This window comes from Callionymus lyra, chromosome 18 (assembly GCF_982586985.1).
Source record: "Callionymus lyra chromosome 18, fCalLyr1.hap1.1, whole genome shotgun sequence".
NCBI classification, from domain to species: Eukaryota; Metazoa; Chordata; class Actinopteri; order Syngnathiformes; family Callionymidae; genus Callionymus; species Callionymus lyra.
The window spans coordinates 11,041,435-11,064,604 of record NC_141835.1 but is presented as its reverse complement, the minus strand read 5'-3'; the positions used below and the strand labels follow the sequence as shown (position 1 = coordinate 11,064,604).

The window sequence follows — 23,170 nt, the reverse complement described above, 5'->3', positions numbered from 1 at the left end:
AATTTAGTTTATATTGATACATTATGTGGTCAAATATCATGAATCTTACGCTTTACATTAAACTACAAAAGAAAGAGGGTTTACAGATGAAGTAGAAAATACGCCCTCACGTGGTCAGTGATGTCACTGCAGCTCCTTTTTTGATTTGCCGGATGAGGTCATGTGATCATCGCGGCTCCATCCAATGACATTAAACGCTTAAATTTCGACGGATTTATAATTTATTAAGTGAATTAAATAAAGTGGGATTAAGTTAATGGTTCAATTTTGTTTTCAAATATTAACCGATTTAAGTATTACATATTTTAGTGGAATTCCTAGAGATTAAATTAACATCATCTTAAAAATAAAGGGTAAGTAAGATGAACTTAATGGTGAAATAAGTAAAATAGAAATCAGTTTAAAAAAAACAAAAAAAAAAAACATACATGTTTAGCAGCAACTTAGTGTCAATATACAAATTATAAAACATTTACTAGTTAAGAGATGGGTTTGACGAGTCAAGATCTTTGGACACGATGGTTCATGGTTGGAAACTTTATTTAGCTCGTTTGCAGGTTAAACCAGTTTCAGATTCCAACAGTTTAAATAGTGTTTGTAAATGACAAACTGCTTCACAGGTTACACTTTTATTCTTTATCTCAAAAGCACATGTCGAGAGTCAAGTACAGGAGTTACTGAATTGCTTAAGTGATGTTTTGGTTGTGAACGGGAGCCACGGTCGTACCCCTCGATACTGGGCAGGGGGGGGCTACAGAGAGAGAGGGTGGGTCGGGGGGGTCTCAGTCTACGGTGAAGTAGCAGCACAACATGGGACAGTCTTACGTGGCCAACCAGACCAATCACACTTCAGGACAATTTAGAGTCTCCAATTCATCATGTGTCTTAAGGGGAACCGGAGTACCCGGAGAAAACCCTTCGTAGATGTTGGTACCAGAACCAGGAGGTCAGACTGTTACAAGTTTTTTTTAGTTCCCTAGAAGCCAATTAGCCTACATGCATGTTTTTGAAACAAGTGCGGGAGGAAACCGGAGAACCCGGGGTAAACCCATGAGAGCATGGGGAGAACATGCAAACTCCAGTACGTGAGATTTCTGCCCAGAATGCTGTGGTGCGGCGCCGGCGCTAACCGCCGCGCCACCGGTTTGTTTTCAAATACACTTGGACGGGAGGGGCGGGGGGGGAGGAGGAGGAGGGTGGTGGGGTTCAGGGCGTTCACTTCTGGGCGGGGATCAGGTCGTCGACGGCCTCGCCCTTCTCCAGCCGCTTCTCCATCTCCACCAGCAGCTTCACGCCGTCCACCACCATCTGGACCAGGTCCACCTCGGAGAAGCCCAGTCTGTCGGCGTTGGAGATGTCGAAGACTCCGCCCACTGCGGCCGTGTCCACGCCCCCTTTTTTTTTTAATGACGAACAAGGGGTCAGAATCCAAAAGCGATCAAACCCACGAAACCCAAAACTCACCGGTTCCACGTTTCTGGAGCCTCAGCTTCTTCAGGACGTCCTCGAAGCTGGCGTGCTTGCTCATGTTGGGCAGCTTGACGTGCACGCCCGCCCGCAGGCCGGTGCCCAGGTTTGACGGGCAGGTGAGCACGTAGCCCAGGTGCTCGTTCCACATGAAGGAGTGGCCCTTCTCCTTGAACAAGTTCTCGATCTGAGGAGGCATGATGGGTCAGTACTCGGGAGGAGACCTGGAGAAGAAACTGGAGGAGGGTCGGGGAGTCACCGTGGTCAGGCCTGTGCAGAAACGGTTGAAGACTTCCTTCATGTTGCCTCCCTTCTGCATGGAGATGACGCGCAGGTGGTCCTCCTCGTTGACCCACACCAGGAAGGTCTTGTTGTCGTTGTGCCTTCAGAAGAAACGTTTTTATTTTATATTCATTTATTCTTCGCACATTGGAGACATTAAAGTAGTGCGAGCAGTTGATAAAAATACACCTTACATTAAAAAAATATATATAATATACACAAAAGGTGGATTTGCTTTTTATAGTCATTAAATTATAAGACGCTATAAAAAATAAAATTAATTCTCACCAGATTCCTCGTGCGTCGGGCCAGTCGCGGCCCATCCCGGAAGCCAGCAGCAGAGGAGACACCGGCTTGTCAAACAGGAAGTGGTCATCGATGAGCTGCTGCTGCTCTTCCTCGGTCATGTTTTTCAGAGCAAAGTATTTTCCATTCAGGTCTCCAGACAGTGAATCCAGAGCTGTGGGAGAAACATTGAAGTCATGTCGCAGCTCGTGATCTCATTAAAAAATAAAAGAAATATCCTAGTTTTTTTTTTTATTTAGCCGCTAGCGGGCTACTTCCGGTGGGGCAATACCACCTGCCTCCGCTAGAGGGCGACAACCACCGTGTCTCGGGGAGAGGCGTCAGCATCCTTGGGTTCACTTTGGCACCGTTTTGAGTCACTGGTGCAGTGAAAGTGATGCAGGGGTTTTTTTTGGAGGAGAGACGCATCCGCTTCCTCAATTTAGAGCTTGAGCAAGAACGTAAGAGTTTTGTTCATCCATTCCTGCACAGCTACCATTGAATATTCATGAGCTCTGCGCAGGATTACCGCAAATCACAGCTTAGTTTATTCAAGAGCCAATCAGGGCCGCCCTTGCTGATGATGTCATCAAACAATGATATAAATAGAGGGCTATTTTTAAACCCAATTTGGATGAGTTTTGAGTCGACATCTTAAAAGATGGCGCGTCTTGGATTAGAAATAAAAAAGGTTACCGTCGACGGAGAGCTGCTCGACGGCGCGTCGCTCGCCACGGCTGCAGTGTGGCGGCAGGCAGAAGCCGCGGACGCTGCGGCCTGTCCGGACGCGTGAGCTCAGAACGTACTCGGGGTCGAGGTCGTCGCCTCCCTGGAGGAGAAGAGAGGTCGGGGGTCAGGAGATTGAATGAGGAATTAAAAGATTTATAGATGTTTACCTGCAGGTTGTCGGGGTTGAGGTCGGTCTTGTGCTTGTCTGAGGGTTTGTATCCGCCGTGTCGGTCCTCGATGACGGGGTCCAGCAGCTCCTTGAAGACCTCGTACGTCTCCTCGTCCCCGGCCACGCATCCCACGGTCATGATGAAGGGATGGCCTGATGGGCAGAGAGGACACGGTAACCTTGAGAGATTCCTTCACATCTACAGATCCAGGTCAGACTCATAGAAATTAAAGTGAAGATCTAGATCTATAAATCTTTAAAAATCATCCTCAAGCATCATGGATTATAATCCAGAGATTATGCAACGCTGTTAATCTTTACCATTTGCGGTCCATATTGCCCGTAATAGAGGCGCAAGTCAAATGTTTTTTTTTTCTCGCGCTGATCTCCTTCACAAGGTCACTGCGTCGAGGCGGTGCGGCCATTATTACCCGTCGACAGATGGCGGTGGGGGGGGCTTACCTGGGTTATCCACTCCGGTCTGGATGACGTCGTCCACGGTGAAGCCGCTGGGGGTCTGCTTGCTCCTCAGGCTCTCGTACATCTCCGGAGTCAGGATTTTGGCCATGTGGTTGTTGTGCTTGCTCAGGTCGGGGTACTCCTGCTCCGAGGTGAACTTGAGCTTGAACTCATTGTGAGTGTTTCCAAAAGGCATGTTTGCTTTCTGTGACGAAGGAAATTAAAAAATAAATTAAAATAAAAAAATAAAAATAAAACGGGTCGTCATCACCGGTGTGCACCTCACACCCGCGAAAAACAAGTGAATCCCGCCAATTAATCCCGCGACATCTTGTGCAGGAATAAAAGTGTCTAATCTGATCCTGCAGAACAACAGAGGACACAAGGCCACAGCCTCCGTCTGCTGCCGCCCAACATCCACCCGACATTTTCACAATCCACACATACTGAGAGAAAAACGACAACAAAAATCTCCCCCTCGCGAGTCTTACCTGTTTTTTGACTGAATGACGAGAACTACTAGTACTACTAGGAATTGAGACAAAGATCCCTATTTTGTTGAGCCGACGCGCTGAGGAACCTGCGGCAGATCTCCTGACGCTGCGATCATCTGAGATCCGCACTTATAGTCCAGCTGCTCGCCGCTGATTGGTCCACATTTCTGCTGCGCTCGTTTAATTGGACGCGCTGATTGGACCGCAAGACGTCTTTATTTCAATATTTTTCATTTAATCGTTTTTTATAAAATTGACTATAAACAACATTTGAATCTTAAGACACAATTTTTTAAAGATATAAACATGTTTATTAACTACATTTTTGTGGATGCATTTGTGACGTAGTTTCTGTCCATTTTAATGATGTAGAATATTGTCTGATTTGTGTAAGATAATTTTAAAACAACCGTTTTTTGTTCTTGAATAAATCACAATTTCTCGTGTAAGAAAATATTTTAGATATCATCTATTTTCCTTTAAGATTATTTATAATGTGCTTTTTATTCTTATTTTATTTAGCTTTGCGATCATATTAAAAGCACCTTTGTCACCTTTGATTGTCACTCTTTGTCTTGATGGCCCCCAACAATCACAGAATATAATGGGACCCCTGATTAAATCTAACCCCTGCATTAGAGTAAACCTGTTCAAAAACATGTTTCGAGATCTGTCTTCATGTAGTTGATCTTCTGTCAACAAACATTGAATTGATAGAATATTAAGTCTTACATTCATTCTTAATTCAGAGATTGAGGCAACAATAAATGTAAACAACACGAAAGTCACACAGTAGCAAAGACTCACTGGAAATATAGTGGAATTGAAAATTGTAGATTTTTAAAAAGACAGAAAAAAAGAAGGAATATGGCTTTGTTGACACATACATTTCCCTGTAATGCTCTTAAATGTTTTGTTTTGCCTTAGAGAATAACTGTAGAAACAAATAATCAGATTGAATGTGAAATATCTTCGCAAATAAATATTATTTCAAGGCATGTAAGTCGTTTTACGAGGGTAAGAATCTTTAATCCAATCCCTGAAAGTATTAAATTGTGATAGTTTTTAATTATGAATTATGTTAAATAAATCATATTTAAGTAAACCTAAATAAAACCTAATAAACATATTAATATGCTAACAAAACGATATAGATATTAGCAATAAAGTCACGTTACAGGACGAAGTGGAATAGTGTAGATACACAAATCATCTACTATGCTTTTCCTAGCACTCATGCGTGGTGTAGATCTAAGCGTTATGACAGCATCCGGTGAGTGATGCGCAACTTCCTCTGAAAACAAAACCGCATGTCACTGCAAGGAACCAACGCTGTCTGCTTTCGTCTGGCTTAATTCTCAAGTGAAAAACAACCTTTAAAGGTGTTTTCTATGTTGCGTAAAATAAAAAGCAAATAATAGAATCCGGTAAGTCTTTAATGTTGGCTTTGTAACGAAGCAATGTTGCTCATGCTGTTAGCAAAGTAGCTGCTAACTTTCAAACACAAAGTCTTTCTCGCCGGTACGGAAATGCAGTTTAAAGGTCTTTAAAATATATTTTTATTATTTATTTTACAATCTATATAATACTAAACCATTCACAAAGCGTTAATATTAAAAATGTGTTTTTACGACAATGTACCAGAAACTTATCTTCAAACGCCACCTTGATGACGTCACTGTATTCTTTATCATTTAATGTTTGGAAGTTATAGCTGTCATGGTAACGACTCAATACAGGAATCAATTAAGCTTATAACGTGTTTAAAACGTTGACTTTCAAGATTATTTTACTCACTCGTGGAAAAGTGTTTTTTCCTTCACAGACTGGGAATGAATGAAGTGATCTGGCTTTGAATGTCGTTGATGGTCTTGCTTGGACTGAGGATGAAGGAAAATTCCTGCAATGCAAACACAAACAAAACTGGATGTTTAGTGTCATCAGTTATATCCGATTATAGAAGCTTCATAGTCCTAAAACATAACCTTTAATATCCGTTGAATACTCACTTTAAAAGTCTTTCTGTTCTGGCTCTCTGACGCTGAAGATTCAGTGTGACCCGATGCATCGCCAGGGACTTGTATTTATACTTTTAGAACAGGCACTTGTTTAGGCCGTCTTTTATATTACCGAAGTAATAAAGACATGGTTAAACTTGATCAACGGGGTCGGCATTAAACCAAAGGCACCTGTTTTCCCCGTTGTTTTGACGACCGGTAAACAATAATGAGGCTTTAATTCATCAACATCTTATACCGAATTCTATTTTTAGAAGAATAACGGACATTTTCATGTTTTAATTAAATTAAAATGACAATTTTAAACATTGTTATCTCAAAATATACACTTATCTGAAAAGGGTGGCAGTCATTTTACACTAAACAATAAACTATTTTGTTAAATGTAGTTTAATTACTAACAAATCTAAGGGGAAATCATGGAACCAGCCATCGTTCCAAGTCTAAATTCTACCAGTACTAGTACAATAAAAGGCTTTTGATGAATTCATTTTAAGTTTGTGGTTTTCAATGACTTGTGTTCGAACTTGGCGGCCATTTTGATTGATTGGTACGTCACAAATTTCCTCTTGTGTGCCTCTAAAAACTAGCGAAGCAGCCTCTGAGCAAATTTGTGGGGACTTTTTAGTACATTTGGGAATTGATAGTAGAGAAAAACAGCTCAATCTGTCCAATTAAAACTGTGGATTTTCATCAAATGAGGCTAACATCAAGAGATTTGTATTTATTTTGAAAAAGTATTTTGGATTGAGATAGTTCTTCTGTCTGCTCAGAGAGGCCCGCCATGAGTTTCGTGGAGTACTCCGACTCCATCCAAGATGGCGACGTGGCCATCATCTACCAGAGTCACGACAACATGATGTCGGTCAAGGTGCAGAAGGGCGCCCAGACCCAGACGCGCTACGGCGTCATCCGCCACTCCTCGGACCTGATCGGGCGACCGTACGGGTCGAAGGTCACGTGCAGCAAAGGCGGCTGGGTCTACGTTCTCCACCCCACGCCGGAGCTGTGGACCGTCACGCTGCCGCATCGCACCCAGATCCTCTACACCACCGACATCGCCACCATCACCATGATGCTGGAGCTTAAGCCCGGATCCGTGGTCTGCGAGTCAGGTGGGTGTAAATCTCCTCTCGGACAGATGTCGCACCTCGACGCCATCATCTGGCGTAACTGTAGGTCGAACCAGCGGTTCTGTTATGTAACTCTCTGCACCGTCACCTTTGGCTCTGCTTCGGCCAGCGTTTCTCTCCATCCAATTTAGATTCAGCACCGTCCTCCGTTTTAATTTGTGTAATCGTGATCTATGGCAGAGCGAAGGTTCCCAGAGGATGGCTGTGGGGCGTCGGGAGGGGGGCCGGGGTGTGGAAAGAGAGTTTGTGCTCCATCATGTTTTACTGCCCGGGTCAGTGTATTGACCGCACTCGCTGGAATATGGTGCGAGAGGAGATCTGGAAGTCTACCATTTTGATTTAGGAGAAATGTAGCTTAGAAACACACCGAACCTGCTGCAGTGAAAAAAGCCTGATTATTTCAGCTTAAAGAGTTCAACACGTTGACACTAATGATGTGTATTTACGGGTCCTTTTAGTCGCGGTGCTATCACAGGGTTAGTGTATGTGGCGAGGATATAGTTCCAGGAGCTGATGGATTATTCCTGGCCTTTTAAAGACATTTATAAATGAGCAACACATAAATATGTCCATAGCGCTTAAGTTTTTCAACCATTGTTAAAATCATCTTCAGTCTACATTATAGCTTAAAAAAAACAACCAAAAAACAAGAGGTGTTTATGGCGTTGAACGTAAGGTACAAGTGTCATGATGTGGACATTTTTTTGTAAGAAATTCTGCTTTTATTTCCATCAAAAATAAAGGCATGAGTGAGCATTATGGGGTGTTGTATAAAATTTTGGAATGGAATAATTCATGATTTTATATGTTAGAAATTCTACTATTATTCATTAGGTCTATTATCATGCCATAAGTGAGCATAATGTGGTGGTATACGCAGGCGCTATGGGGTGGTATGCAAAATGTTAAATGTGAAAGGAATAAATTATTATTTTTATGAAAGAAATTCAACATTTGGCTTATTTTTAAAGGAATAAGTAAGTGTCTTGGTGCTTTATGTAAGCATTATGGGGTGGTATGGTACATGTTAGCATTATGGGGTGGTATGTAACATGTTAGCATTATGGGGTGGTATGTAACATGTTAGCATTATGGGGTGGTATGTAACATGTTAGCATTATGGGGTGGTAAGTAACATGTTAGCATTATGGGGTGGTATGTAACATGTTAGCATTATGGGGTGGTATGTAACATGTTAGCATTATGGGGTGGTAAGTAACCTGTTAGCATTATGGGGTGGTAAGTAACATGTTAGCATTATGGGGTGGTAAGCTACCTGTTAGCATTATGGGGTGGTAAGTAACATGTTAGCATTATGGGGTGGTAAGTAACCTGTAAGCATTATGGGGTGGTAAGTAACCTGTTAGCATTATGGGGTGGTATGTAACATGTTAGCATTATGGGGTGGTATGGTACATGTTAGCATTATGGGGTGGTATGTAACATGTTAGCATTATGGGGTGGTATGTAACATGTTAGCATTATGGGGTGGTAAGTAACATGTTAGCATTATGGGGTGGTAAGTAACCTGTTAGCATTATGGGGTGGTAAGTAACCTGTTAGCATTATGGGGTGGTAAGTAACCTGTTAGCATTATGGGGTGGTATGTAACATGTTAGCATTATGGGGTGGTATGTAACATGTTAGCATTATGGGGTGGTAAGTAACCTGTTAGCATTATGGGGTGGTAAGTAACCTGTTAGCATTATGGGGTGGTAAGTAACCTGTTAGCATTATGGGGTGGTAAGTAAGTCTTATGGGCTTGTATGTAATCAGAATCACAAAACGTTTATTCCTGAAGTTGTGAACACAACACTGGAATATGTGGTACTGACATTACAGAATACAAAAATAAAATTATACGAATGGAATAAAATGGATTAATTTGATGAAATACAATAAATTACCAATAAATAAGACATGACCATAAAATATAAATGGCATATAAATAAATCCATCTTGCGCCATCTTGGTAATGTAAATGTTGGCCAGGAATTAATCAAGACTGTAAGAAAATAATAATTTAATCTAAGACAACAGAGTTTCTTATCGAAGTCATAGAGTGTAATCTTGTAATCCTGTTCTTTTCACTCTCAGGTGAGGGTGTGAGTGTTTTAACCAGTTAATCAATAACTTTTCCTTTTGACTATTTTTTTGTTGCTTCCTTACAACAGAAGGTTTCCACGGAATTAGTCTTTACAACAAACCATCTGTCAATCTCGTGATCTGTCCTTTCCTCGCCCCCTTTTCCCACTGAGAACCATGGTCTTAGACTGAACTAATCTCATCATTAGGGTCAACCATTCACATTTTGATGGTTTAATGCATACGGTAGAATTGATATCTTAAAAAAAATCTTCACTTCTCATTTTTAGAGATGCTTGAAATGTGGATGTTCACAAAGTTGCGTCAGCTTCGACCGCTGAGGTGAATTCATTAGAGAACATCCTGAAGAGTCAGTGGTGTGTGACACGATTGTTCTGTATCTACTGTCATCTGATACTTTTTAATGAGGTTCACCTGTCACATTAAAATCCAAATGACGACGAGCACTAGTTTCTTACATGTACGTATGATGAAGTCGGAGTAGTTTGACCGACGGGGAGGCCTTGACCGTGAGTCGCTGAGCTGAATAAACAGGCAGATTAGAGGTGATAAGGTTGATCTGATCTGTTACGCAGCGTTCTGTCTCGCATGAGCAGAGGCGTGTCGTGGTGTGGAACCAACAGTATGTTACACACAAATGCCACAACTGACACTAAAATTCCCGACCAAATATTCATATTTTTAGTCAATCTAATCTAATATTTTCCTAATGGATTCTGTTTTATTAACAACAAGATTTTTCATCACTGTATTTCCTACTGATATAAGGGTTTGTATTGTCAAGGATCTGGCAATACGACACATCTCACGACACAGGAGCAACAATACATTATATTCCGATACTGTAGGAACAACGATATATTTGTAGTATTGACCGAGTACTAGCAAAATTCACAGATCACGTGACGAAAACCTAACTGCTTTAATTTGTTTTTAAAACCCAAATATGTACAAACATTATCTCTAAAAGCTGCTGGAGTCGACTGTATCCTCTTGTCCTCAGTAATTCCAGTCGATCCTGCAGGATTTCAATCTTCCTTTAGCTGCGGATGCATAATGACTTCTGCCATTAAAGGGCTGGAAGTTTATTTGAGACACAAAAATGAACGTTGTGAGTATTAACTTCAAATGGACTGTATTGTACTATAAACCATATGACTTAAATATACTGTATTGTGGAATATGTTACACCTCTGGTCCTCACCTACAATCAGAAAATTCATATGGAAATAAGTGTTTTTACAATAAATTTTGAGCCAAAGAAAGATTCTGGAAACATAATTCTAGATATTGTTGCTTCTACTGATGAGAAAAGGTCATGGAATATCTTTACTGTTATTTTCATCACATTATAAAACTGCTATAGTTTACATTTGAACTAATTTAGGTCCAGTTTTTTCCTGGGTTTGCCACATGGCCTCCTTCAAACTGGATACCCCAAAATAAATCTGTTTCCAGTTTCCAGTAAATTGCTGAAGTAGAAAAAAACGTGGCCAGAAGTCTGTACATTTGAGTTCCTTGACTGGAAGACCAGAAGTACAAGTACCTAAAATGGATTCTCTGAGGCAAGAGTCTCAGTTAGTTCTGGTTTTCTAGAATCTGGTGGAACTTTGGTCAGTTCCCCATAGACCTCATGACTCTATGCAGAATTTGAATTCAATTGAATTAAAAAGAATTTACAAACTTAAGACCTGTGGGTGTGGATGACAAAATATATTAATATTTAGTTTAAAAAAGTAATTTGAAGAGCAAAATCCTTTTGGTACATTTTCGAACATTACGTAACAGAGATTGAGGCTATTTTCTTGCAAGCAATTTATCTGGAAAACCTTCAAAAACGGATAAAATAAATGGAAAAAAAGGGAAGGGAAAGCAGGTTTGTTTGTAGGATAAGAAAAACAGTGTTTCCTGTGTCTGATGACCGAGAGGGAAGATGTATATTTTTAGACTAAACCAAGAGCTGCTTTATGCTAAAATTAGCATCAATTAACCGATAATATCTTCCATTTAGACTTCCTGCCGACAGAGGACCAGTTTTATTTCTATTAATGTACATTTTGAACTTTTATTACTACTCTTATCATGTAAGTAAGTAAGTAAGTAATTTTTATTTATATAGCGCTTTTCCAGACCAGGGTCACAAAGCGCTTAAACAATCAAAACAATACTGAATAAAATATATACTTTAAAGGTCAAGATAAAACTGATAATACAACAGGAGTTCCAGAAAATTAAGGAAAAGCCTGAACAAATAAAAACATCTTAAGATGTTTCTTAAAGGAGTCAGTAGATCATCAAGCGCAAAGAGAGAGGAAGATCGTTCCAAAGCTTAGGAGCAACAGCCTGGAAGGATTTCTCTCCTCTGGTCCTGAACCTTGTTCAGGAACCATCAGTAGATTCTGATCCACAGACCTCAGAGCCCGAGCTGGGGTGTAAGGCTGGATCAGATCACTGATGGAAGGTCTGACCATGAATAGATCTGAAAGTAAGAACCAGAATTTTAAAGTTGATCCTTTTGTTACTACTTTTATTGTGAGTTTAATGTTATGAATATTTGTTTAAATGTGTTCTTTTGTTAGCTGCTAAAGGTAAAGCGAGTAGATCAAAGAAAAGAAAACAAAGTATCTCAAAGATATCATGTCCTTGTATCAGGACTCGGGGTCACAAAGGCGATTAAGTCACGTTGACGTCGTCTTTCTTGAGATACAAGCGACACGGGGACGCATTTGGAATACAAATAATCAGACTTTGACGATTAACTTTATTGACGTTACAAGGAACATCATGTCGGCCCATGTAGATAAAACTGTTGTGCATACATGTGGGATATGTGTTGACATTACTCTGTTATCGTTAAATAAAAAAGCCATTTTGACTCGTGTTCATTCTCGTTCCTCCGCGGCGTCCATTCACACTCTCGGCCTCCTCCTTGTGAGTGTTCGGCATGTTGAGTACTTGTGCCGAGTAAACATTGTCTTCTTTGTTGCCAAGCTAACAAAGGCGGCGGTGATGTAATATCGGGGAAAGACAGGAGGAGGGGAAGGATGGAAAGCCGCCGGGCTCTCTCTCTCTCTCTCTCCCCCTCTCTCTCTCTCCCCCTCTCTCTCTCTACGCTACAGTAACCCTCCGACACGTCACATGATCACTCTTGACAAATCTCTCTCTCTCTCTCTCTCTTTTCGTCTCACTCCGACACATACGTCACGCTGAACGTCGGCCATTGTTGTCTCCTGAAGGAGTGGACGGCTTCCAGATGAAGCATCCACAGAATGCGAGCGGCTAGTGACGGGGTGGGAATGTTGAATGTGGGAGGGAGGAAATAACAGGAGGAAAAAAAAGGAGGATGAGTAACAATGGGATACGTGCATAATAAAGGCGTTGAGTCATCTGCGTACAAGAAACTTTATCAACAGTTTATCGTTTTTTTGTGGATGAAGTCGGGATTTTCTCCGTGTGATATAAAATGGTTAGGATGTGGAGCAGCTCCTTAAAGTCCAAGACCATGGTTCTCTGTGTTTCTGGTCCAACGATATGGACGGATATGAACTCGGTTTCAGTTGGTTGTTGTTGTGAGAATAAATGAGCTGAGCCAAAGGGCAAAACCAATCAATGTTCCTAATTAATGTTACCCAACAACAAACTAACAAATAACAGATTGTAGGAATCATTCGTACACATTTAAACTGGTGTTTAAATGTCCTTTTTTCTTAGCTGCTGTAGAAGTCTTTTGCCGTCATTCCTGTTGTGTTGTACTGATATGGGCTCAGGTTTTAAATGTCACTACAAGATGGTAGTAGGGGACATTTTTGGCTTTCAAATTATATTTGATTTATAGTAGTAGTATTTTTATGGTTTATGTTTCAATAAATTGTCCTCAAAATACATATTTCTTATTTAGAATTACAAATATTGATGTTGTTTTTTTAATGATGCAATTAAACAACAATGAAATCCTTCTGATGCTGATGCTTGGACATATTTTGGTTTCAAAACAAATGAAATCAGTTACGACGAGTCATGTGGTCTGTAAATTCTGCAACACCAGTGTCAAGTACTCGACAATACTACAAATTTATATCCTTGTTACTACAGTATCACAATATATTGTATCGCAAGATTTTTGCCGAAACACACCACTACTAGCTCCCCCCCCCAAAAAAACTCAGAGTTTAATCTCATTTTCTCTGTGAAGTACCGATTACAACCAATATTCATGGTTGTACTCTATTCGTCTTCTTCCAGGCACCGGCAGTGGCTCGCTCTCGCACGCCATCCTGCGCACGATTGCGCCCACTGGCCACCTCTACACCGTGGAGTTCCACCAGCAGCGGGCGGAGAAGGTGGCGGAGGAATTCAAAGAGCACCGCGTGGATCACCTGGTCACCGTCAAGAACCAGGACGTGTGCAAGGACGGCTTCGGCGTCAGCGGCGTGGCCGACGCCGTCTTCCTGGACATCCCCAGTCCCTGGGAGGCCGTGGCTCACGCCAAGACCGCCCTGAAGAAACAAGGTATAAAACACGTCTTTGAATTGACCTCCTTTAGATATTTATGAAGGCGTCTCCTTCGACCTCGTTTTTTCCAACCGACCTTTAAAATCGCAGAGAGCGATTGAAAAATAATGTCAGACTTCTGCTCGGTCGGTTCTCGGTTAGCATCTCCAGACGCTATGACACTGCAGCTTTCACAGATGGGGGAGGGGAGGCGGAGGCAGCGACGCCACATTTGCAATCTGCAGGCGCATCGCTTGACTGTTCGCCACATTCTTCACAGTGCAACACACACACACACTCCTGTCTTCTCGCTGATTATTGTCAGGTGGGGATGAGCACCGGCAACCATCAGCAGAACATTATGGGCGGAGATGACGTCAAACCATCCGAATTATGTGAATTAATCCGACACATTTTCACATTTTAATATGGCCTGTGATATCGGGACTCTCCTCGCTCACTTCATTGCAGTTTAAAAAGAAGGTCATCGCCTATTTCCAGTGCTTTAATTTGTGTTTTAAATCTCCGTTGATACTCCTCATTTGAATAGAAATGTTTCTAGCCTGTATCTACGGTGGTCGTGGAGACTCCTTACTTCCTGTGGCTCCTGCACAACGACGGTGACGAAGCACTTTTTTAATATATTCCTCGGCAGTCGCCACCTCGCTCCGCATCGATCCTGGCCAACACCCCTCCCCTCACTTCGTGTGTGAGTGAGTGTGTGTGTGTGTGTGTGTGTGTCGACTAGCATGTCCAGGCAGGCCTTTGGTTTGCAGAGGTCAAGCATGAATGTCGTGGAACATATAGCAACGGCAGACGTTGTCGATATACAAAGAAATGTATTTTAATGTTTGTGATTTTAACCTAGATCATTTAAAATACAGCATAAAAACAAGGTAGTTTAAATATAAAGTTGTCTGGTATGTAAAGTACACAAGGGTATCAATGCTAGTTGTTGTAATGAATCATAAAGTTGTTCATAATTCTTCTTTTAGAAAGAATCAAACTGAAGAATGTTTGTTTCATGAGCAGCTGTTAGCTTTTAGCCCCTTTGTTAGCTAGTTCCAGTGTTCCTACGGCCACTTTAGACCTAAATAAGGGGTGATTTTTTTCAGTTATTTCCTGTTGTAGTTGTAATAATTGGAGGCTAGTGTTAGCTTAAAGCTATCATATTGTCAACTCAATGTGCTATGGAATAAACATCGGGGAAATGGACAGGAAAAAAGGTTAAATTACAAGTATTGTTTATATGTTCACAACATATAGGTTAAAATTGTTGGTTAGTATGTACTGTAGTATTTACCATGGAGGTGGGGTTTTAATATTTCTCTATTTACATTTGTTTTTTTATTACCAAATGATGGCGTACCGTAATGTACATCCAGTAAAAGTTAAATACGATCAATAGATATTGCTGCAGAAGGTACAATGATGGATATCGGGAAGCCCAGTAGGCCATTAAAAATGACTCTTTGAGACAGATTTGGCCCCTGGGCCGAGGTTTGACATAGACATTCTTTGTGGTTTACCTTTCTGTATTCAACACACTTCATCCTATGGCCTCTCTTAGTCAATGCGATGAGGGTGGGGATCCTGAAATATTAATGCACTTATAAAGCATTGCAAATTAAAAGCTGCTTTAGTTTCACTGTATCCATGTAAACACAGCCTGGTGTTGACCTCTAGGATCTGATGTGTAGAGAAATGAAGGAGGAGAAACGATGCTGCAACATCTCTACCTCCTCTCTGCCTCCCTTTTATGGCGTCCACATACTCCCGTCCCGTACACACACACACACACACACACACACACACACACACACACACACACACACACACTTGTTTAGAATAACACAGTCTCAATAATGAGCCGAGACAGATCTCAGATGGTCCATGACCATACAGGGCGATGGTGCGGCAGGACCAGGGGTCCACGTGTCCCCCCCCCTCCCTGCATTTCGAACAGAATACTTCTGACCGAACTCTGCCCTTGACTCTGAACGACATCTCTGTTCTCCATCTTGTTTCAAAGTGTGGAAATGTTCCTTTTGGTTTTGTGCAAACGGGTTTCCAAGAGCAGTTAAACAAAGTGGTTGAAATATTTAGTTCCCCCTCTCGTTGGCTCGTGGCCCGGCTCTTATTTAGAGTAAGTAACACCCCCCCGCCCCCCCTTGTCTGAAGATTAGGACGCATTACGCAATCACTAACCGATAACCTTGAGGTGGAAAATCATATTTCGGGCGGATATTAATGGGGACCCGAAAAAGAAAAAAACACCCTTGTTTTAATCATCGACCTCTGCTGTGGCGTTCGGCCCCGGTTGCTAGGAGACCGTCCAGTTGTAGTTACGGGTGTCCAGACAGAGAAGGGCCTGTTGGCCCCTGAAGGAACGGCAGCTCTATCTTGAATCATGTCCGAGGAGACGCTCCGCAGAGCCACTGAGAGGTTTCTCTCGGCTCTTGTCTGGATTTGAATGTGAAGGCCAGAGCGCACCCACAGGGGGGGAGTGTGGGGGGGGCGTCCTGAACGGAGGGTCCACAAAAGTTTATTCACTGTGTAGCCAAGTTGACAACAAAAAAAAGTTACATAAGACACAAGCGAGGTCTGTTTCCCTTAATAGAATCCACCGTCAACTACAGAGCATGAAAGAAACGTTTTCTTGTGACACTTTTTTTTAGGTAGGATTGTGAACTTCATGACCGTAAGTCAGTCTATAAGAGCAAAATGTTAAGACGCTTATAGACAAAGGTTAGCATCTGAAGACCATTCGGTCTCGTGGACATGTCGGTCGATGGTTGTTGAAGTTACCAGGAACAAAAGAAAGGTTTAAAAACATCAACATAGATGGACAGACGTTATTAATCCCTCTGGAGAAATTGAGTTTCTTGTACACAGCAGAAGATGGTTTCATAAAAAACAAGAACAAAGTGCAAGGGATAAGAAAGAATATGACAAATGCAATCAATGGAAATAATGCAAAGAAAAAGGACACAAAGATTAACATAGAATAACATCATCCTTTTCACTCCGTTCATGCCCCCAAATTTAGAGTTATAAAGTCAAATAGGACGAGGAATGAATGAGTCCCTCAGTCTATTAGTGTTGCATCTGGGGATGATGTTGAGGGAGGGAAATAGGTGGTGGTTTGCAGAAAGTGAGGTCTTTCTTTTACTGTACGAGTCACAAAATGGTCAGCTGATCAGAGGAATAATTTTCAAAGGATGGAATGGATTTGATGATGAAGGGGCTACAATTCTGCCTCTCCCGTATGTCATTTTGAGTGTCCACTTACATTAGACCCCCGCAGATTGTTCTACGGTATTTATTGGATCCAGATTATTAGGTGCAATATTAATGAACAGGTTTATTTTTATACATAACGACTGAATTATAAGGCGCACGAGGTTGGTGGATACTGTGTGCAATGCTAATGCTAATGCCAATGCTAATTTTACACGTAAATTAAAGGATTTTGGAAATTTAGGCCCAAAAAAAAATCGTGATTCGTGTTGACGCATCTAAACCTTCAAATGAATCGGGGATCCAGACTGCAATTGGGAACCAACATGTCATCGTCTTGTTCATCATGACCATATCCTTCAAACTCATAATTGAAATACACACGTTTGTTTAACTCACTGTTAAATCCCCCAGTGTGAGTTCTGTAGTAAACCAGCTTTAATTCATCATTTCTCAAGCGTGTTACAGTGAGTAAATATTCTGACATATGATCCTTCAACTCTGGAGGCTCCAGCTGAAGGAGTCAAACATTCAGGTCATCCAATGAGAACCCACTGCCCCCCCAACCCCCTCCAACCCAGCAGCAGGGGTCCATTTGTAGAAGAGGGGCCACGCTCTGCAGGCCATTTATTTATCAGAGCCTCAGAATTGGACTCGGGCTCCTCTTTCCGAGGGAGCCATGTTCATCGGCGTGGAAGAGAAAATAAATGATTAATGCAAAGAATCCTCGATTTCCCTGAAGCGACTGTGTTGTTGCTCTCGGATCATGTTTTGTTGAGAAAACCTCCCATTTAGGTTCACGTCGCACATGGAGAGTAGACGTTTTTATTTGCTTATGTTTGTGTCGTCGTGGACGGAAGAAGTGCTGGTTAGATTCTCCCGAGGAAAGTCGGATTTCGACACCATCCAAAATCTGTTTTTACAAAGATTATAGTGATGATAAACGTTAAGACAATGAACACATGGTCCGTATTTTGGATTAATTGTTGTTTCGAATCTTGACTCGGAGTTGAGTTTGTGAAATAAGTCTGTGTTTTCACCTCCACAACCATGACACTTCCTGTCAAAACACCGCCGACCTTTACGCTCCGGATGAAATGGAAAAAAAACGCCATCTTGCGTGTCATCCTTCGCCGAGTGCTTTTTACCCGACAGCTCGTCACGTCAGGGTTTTTAGACGTCGTTAAAAATTCCATTAACAATTCAGGATCTTATCAGGAAGCTTCAGGGATAGGAACAGGATGATTCCCGAACCCACGTTCAACTGAGTAAAAGATTCCGACGACAACATTCCTAACTAACAGCTTCACTACTGCTAATGAACATGTTTCAAACTCATGGCCAAGGGGCCAAGTCTGGACCGCTAAGTCTTTTTCTTTGTGTCCCGTCAGATGGTTGTCTCAAAAACCCAAGTAGATTAATATTCATCTTGATATTGTGATCTATAAATATTTGGGTTTATTCGTGAGAATCACATACTTATCACGATACAGGGACAATGATACAATATATAGTAATACTGTAGTAACAAGTATATATTTGTAGTATTGTCGAGTACTTGACTCTGTTTTTGCAGAATTTACAGACCACATGACTCTTGACGAAGTCGTAACTACTTTCATTTGTTTTGAAACCAAAATATGTCAGCTAACATCAGCTATAAAAGCTGCTGGAGTCGACTGTATCCTCTTGTCCTCAGTCATCGCCGGGATCCCGGTCGATTTAATTGTTGCCGTGGCAACCTCATAAAAATAAAATGATTTAAAAGCCCATAAGAATAAATCAGTTGATACAGTGCTGTGGAATGTTGATTAAAATATCGTGGTGAAAAAAACATTGCAATATATGGCCATTGAATATTTTCTTATAATACTATAATAAAGATGTGGGTCTTTAAGATAAGGCACAGAGATTAGACATTTATCAAAAAAGAAAGGAAAAATGGAAAATCAGCCTCGCATTCTCTTTAGGTAAAGTTGGTTCGGCCCCTGACTGCTTAACGATTTTGGCCCCTTGTGACTGAGTTTGAGGGCCTTGTTATTTCAACGAGACGACTCTTTGGATCAGACGCTGGCATTGCACTCTGTGTTTGCTGACTCGGCATTACTCTGCAAATATTGGAACTGGCACCACAGTGTTTTCTCTACTTTAATTTATTAATTTCTCTTTGTTACAGTAGGTCTAATGAATTGAAAGATGCTATAATGGAAATGAGCGCAACCACCGTCTCTGACTTGCTGACCTAAAGTGGTTGGTGATCCAGGTGTAAAAAGATCATGTTAGTGTTTAATTCAATTGTAATTAAGATGTTTTCACTAAGAACTCTTAATTTCAAATCTGATAAAACTGGGAGACGAACTTCTAGTGGGTCGGATTAGATGGTCTTCATGTGCTGGAACATTCCTTAGATTCTTAAGTTCCGTGTCATCAGGTATTGACTTCTACGAAAACATTCCTCTAGCCAAAGGTCAAGACGGTTATTTTCTACACTCTACGCAGGAGGTCGTGTCTGCTCCTTCTCGCCGTGCATCGAGCAGGTCCAGAAGACGTGCGAGGCTCTGGCGGACCAGGGCTTCCAGGAGCTGGACACCCTGGAGGTCCTGCTGAGAGTCCACGACGTGAGAACCGTCTCTCTGCCGCTGCCGGACTTCGGCGGCGAAAAGGCCGAAAACCCGCAGGAGGCGTCGCAGAACGTCACCTTGAAGACCACGACCGTACCCCGGGAGCTGCCAGGCCACACCGGGTACCTGACCTTTGCCACGAAACCGCGGACTTAACGGAGCGAAGACTCTCTGTTCTCGGAATGATTTTTATTTTTTCCGACATAATGAAGTTGATGGCGGCCTCGGCTCACGTACCAGTCGGATCCAGGTCCCAGTGAGGCCCGAGCGCCGACAGGATTTGCAGTTGGATGTTACATAATTTAGTAGGTTCTCACCGCTCTGCTGCTCACAGCAGGAGAGAGTGAAGGTCGGATCCTCCACTTTCTCCTCGGAGGCTGCACTCGTTTGTTCGGATCTTTTTTTTTTTAAGGATGAATCTTTTATTTTTGAATCCATCTTTGAATTTTTTTTATTCCACATCTGAAGCTTTTTTTAATTCAATAAAAAATAAAAGTTCAACCAAATGAAACTGGTCTTATTTATTTTAAACATCCTACAGGTTCATGGGACACTCCTCAGCCAGAGTGTAGATCTCCGTCTAAAGGTTGTTTAAAGGTCAAAATGAGACGTAAACTTGTCATCGACTCATTGAGGCTTTAAAACGGCGACTCAAACTTTCCCCCTGAAGAGCCGCGATCCTCCGAGGGAAGGTTTTCGTCCCAAATACGAGTTCATTTAATTGGCTACAGGGTGTGACTGCTGGACAGGAAGTTCTGTAGAAATGTACTTAAGGTTAGGAAAATAAACGTTTTCAGGGGGAAATAAACTAAATACACACAAGATGCATCCAAATGTTCTAAATAATCACAATCATGTTTTTTTATTTGTGTTGAAATAAATCAAAATGATTAATAATCTCAAAAAAGTGTGAAAGAAATGAATTATAATGTATGTGAATACACTTTTCTTTCTCTCAATAAAGATAAAATAAAAGCAACACACAAACAAGCAGTTTGTCAAAAGGAAAAAGGTTTAAATGATCTTGTTTATTGGGTTAAAATGAGTTGCCACGCCCCAACTCCAGGCCTTTTGTTCCCCCAAATTCAGCCGTTACTGTCTGAAAGGACAAAAAAAAGGTTGAATTTATTAACTAAAGACTCTTGACGGATGAAGACGCTCGTTTCGTTCACGTTTAACCCAAAATAAACCTGTAAACTAGGGAAAAACCAGTCAAATTTAAACTCTATTAGAGCCTTCGTGTCGCTGAGAAACCAGACCAGGGATTCTGCTGATTCAGCGTTTGAGTGAGATGGATTTTTCACGCACCTAAGTGTGAGGTTTATTTTTATCTGAAGGTCAAACGGTGGAAATAATCAGAAAAAGGTGAATAAAGCCTAGAATTTAATTTATTTTTCAATAGTTTCCGATTGCACTTGAACGCATCATCCAGACTGCAACATTTAGACACTTACAGGTGGATTGTTTGTTAAAAAGCACACAACAACGAGTGCGCTAATGGCTTCATTTATAATTGATTATAATCGTTAGAGCGATGTAAGACGAGGATTTAGAAACGCCTGACGCATGATTTCAAACGGAGACGCCTCCACAGTCTGTCACAGCAGCAGCTAGACTCCTCTTCCTCCTCCTCCTCCTCCTCCTCCTCCTCCTCCTCCTCCTCCTCCTCCACACTCACCTTCACAGCTGTCCTCTCGGATGCATCATCCGTCCTCTGCTGGTGTTCCTCTCTCTCCAGTGCATCACATGTGGTCGGACCGAAACACATTTTCATTTTTTTTACTGTGTGACTTTTCTGACCTTTTTAGAGCCGATACGTCGCATGACTGGCAAGAGTCCAATCCCAGCATTAGCGTGATCTATTTTATGGGCGTGCGTCGAAAAGACGCAAATACAGGGTCAATGATAGCATATCGTGATACTGTAGTAACAAGGATATATATGTGTAGTATTGTCGAGTACTTGACTCTGTTGTTGCAGAATTTACAGACCACATGGCTCTTGACGAAGTCGTAACTGCTTTAATTTGTTTTGAAACTGTATCCTCTCATCCTCAGTCATTGCCGGGATCTCGCTAGATTTGATTGCTTTTTCTGCAGTGACAAAACTACTTATTGAAATATTAACTGTAAAATATATTGTAAAAAAATAAGATGCAATATTTTCTGACAATTCTAATAAAGATGTTGTTCTTTAGGATAAGATAAGGGACAGAGATTAGACATTAATCAAGAACAGAAAAGAAAAATGGAAAATCCAACTCATATTCCCTTTTAAGTGAAGTTGGTTTGGCCGAAGTCGTAACTGCTTTCATTAGTTTTGAAACCAAAATATTTCCAAAAAATCAGCTTTTAAAAGGTTGCTGGAGTCTACTGTATCCCCTCGTCCTCAGTCATTGCTGGGATTTCCTTGTAGCTTTAGCTGCGGAGGACGTAATGACTGTTCCATCTACTGGCTGGAAGTTTAATTGCAACACAAAAAGGAACCAACGCTGTGAATATTTGCATGTTAAGTAAAACAAATAATAATTATCTGTTTTATTGTATATACAGTTTGTTTAAATATAAGCCATTAAAGAACTATGATATATGTGTAGTATTTTCGAGTACTTGACTCTGGTCTTTCAGAATTTTTCAGACCACATGACTCTTGACGTAGTTGTAACTACTTTCATTTGTTTTCAAACCAAAATATGTCCAAACATTGGCTTTTAAAAAGCTGTTTGAGTCGACTGTATCCTCTCGTCCTCAGTCATCGCTGGGATTTCCTTGCAGCTTTGGCTGCGGAGGACGTAATGACTGCTGCCATCTAGTGGCTAGAAGGTTAATCGTAACACAAAAAGGAACCAACGCTGTGAATATTTGCATGTTAAGTAACAAAAAAAATTGTATTGTTTTATTGTATAGACAGTTTATTTAAATATAAGCCATTAAAGAACTATGACAACAATTACATATGGTTGATGATGTTGATTTGAAAAACAAAATGAAATTTTAAACAATACGGTTTAGTTAACATTTTTTCCACACATCCCTCTTTTTTATGACCAGGATGTTGTTTCCAATAGTCCTGGTCGAGCTTCTGTCCATCGACGGAAACCACTTGAGTCGGTGTATCGCTAGTAAAAGCCGGTTAAGAGCCTAATCCTGAGATTACCGCCGGTTTATAAAAATAACTTTTTTAGTCTTGTGACCAGAGATGTTTTTGCGTGCGAGGAGGTGACAGGTTCGGTCGATCGATTATTATTTTCCCCCCTTGAGTGGTACAAGTTGTTTCGAGAGAGGAAAGGTTTCTGACTGACATCGAGTGAGAGGCGAAGGTCTCGGAGGACGAGGCGGCGGCGGCTGAAGTAAACAGGATTGTTGACGCTGACGGCAGCTTCTAAAGAGGTCTAGAGAAGCCATCTTTGTTTTCGGTTTTCTCCAATAATTACCTACTTTACTTATGGATGGATGGATAAATACAGTAGATGGATAGATGGATAGATGGATAGATAAACTTATGATGCTAAGAAAACGGTGAACTCCCATGATGCTAATCATTGGTTGGCTGGGCGGCAAAGCATCCCGGGAGCTGCTCAGGTCACCGAGAACGCTTGACCTCAACAACAACATCAGGCTCGTTACGCCGCGATCTTTGCCGGCGTCGCTGCTCCAGGGAGTCTTTAATCTTTTCG

General features: G+C 41.4%; 2 protein-coding genes across 4 annotated transcripts; one reads left to right on the top strand and one right to left on the bottom strand.

The window, feature by feature from the left end:
- Positions 1-522: 522 nt before the first annotated feature.
- Positions 523-5,910, bottom strand: ckba (creatine kinase, brain a). Of its 2 annotated transcripts, XM_087780415.1 has the most exons (9): positions 5,895-5,910; positions 5,683-5,785; positions 3,395-3,596; positions 2,931-3,085; positions 2,731-2,863; positions 2,038-2,209; positions 1,727-1,850; positions 1,465-1,654; positions 523-1,394 (listed from the first exon to the last, which is right to left on the bottom strand). In XM_087780415.1, the coding sequence occupies exons 3-9, from the start codon at positions 3,585-3,587 to the stop codon at positions 1,216-1,218; spliced, it is 1,146 nt and encodes a 381-aa protein (XP_087636541.1). In that variant the 5' UTR covers positions 3,588-3,596; positions 5,683-5,785; positions 5,895-5,910; the 3' UTR covers positions 523-1,215. The 2 variants fall into 2 exon arrangements, with proteins under 2 accessions (XP_087636541.1, XP_087636542.1); XM_087780416.1 differs by lacking the exons at positions 5,683-5,785; positions 5,895-5,910 and adding an exon at positions 3,883-4,000.
- On the top strand, positions 4,929-19,975 carry trmt61a (tRNA methyltransferase 61A). Of its 2 annotated transcripts, none has more exons than XM_087780417.1 (4): positions 4,929-5,312; positions 6,677-7,018; positions 13,385-13,651; positions 19,373-19,975. In XM_087780417.1, exons 2-4 carry the CDS (start codon positions 6,688-6,690, stop codon positions 19,648-19,650), a joined length of 876 nt encoding a protein of 291 aa, XP_087636543.1. In that variant the 5' UTR covers positions 4,929-5,312; positions 6,677-6,687; the 3' UTR covers positions 19,651-19,975. The 2 variants fall into 2 exon arrangements, with proteins under 2 accessions (XP_087636543.1, XP_087636544.1); XM_087780418.1 differs by lacking the exon at positions 4,929-5,312 and adding an exon at positions 6,435-6,453.
- The last annotated feature ends 3,195 nt before the right edge of the window (positions 19,976-23,170 follow it).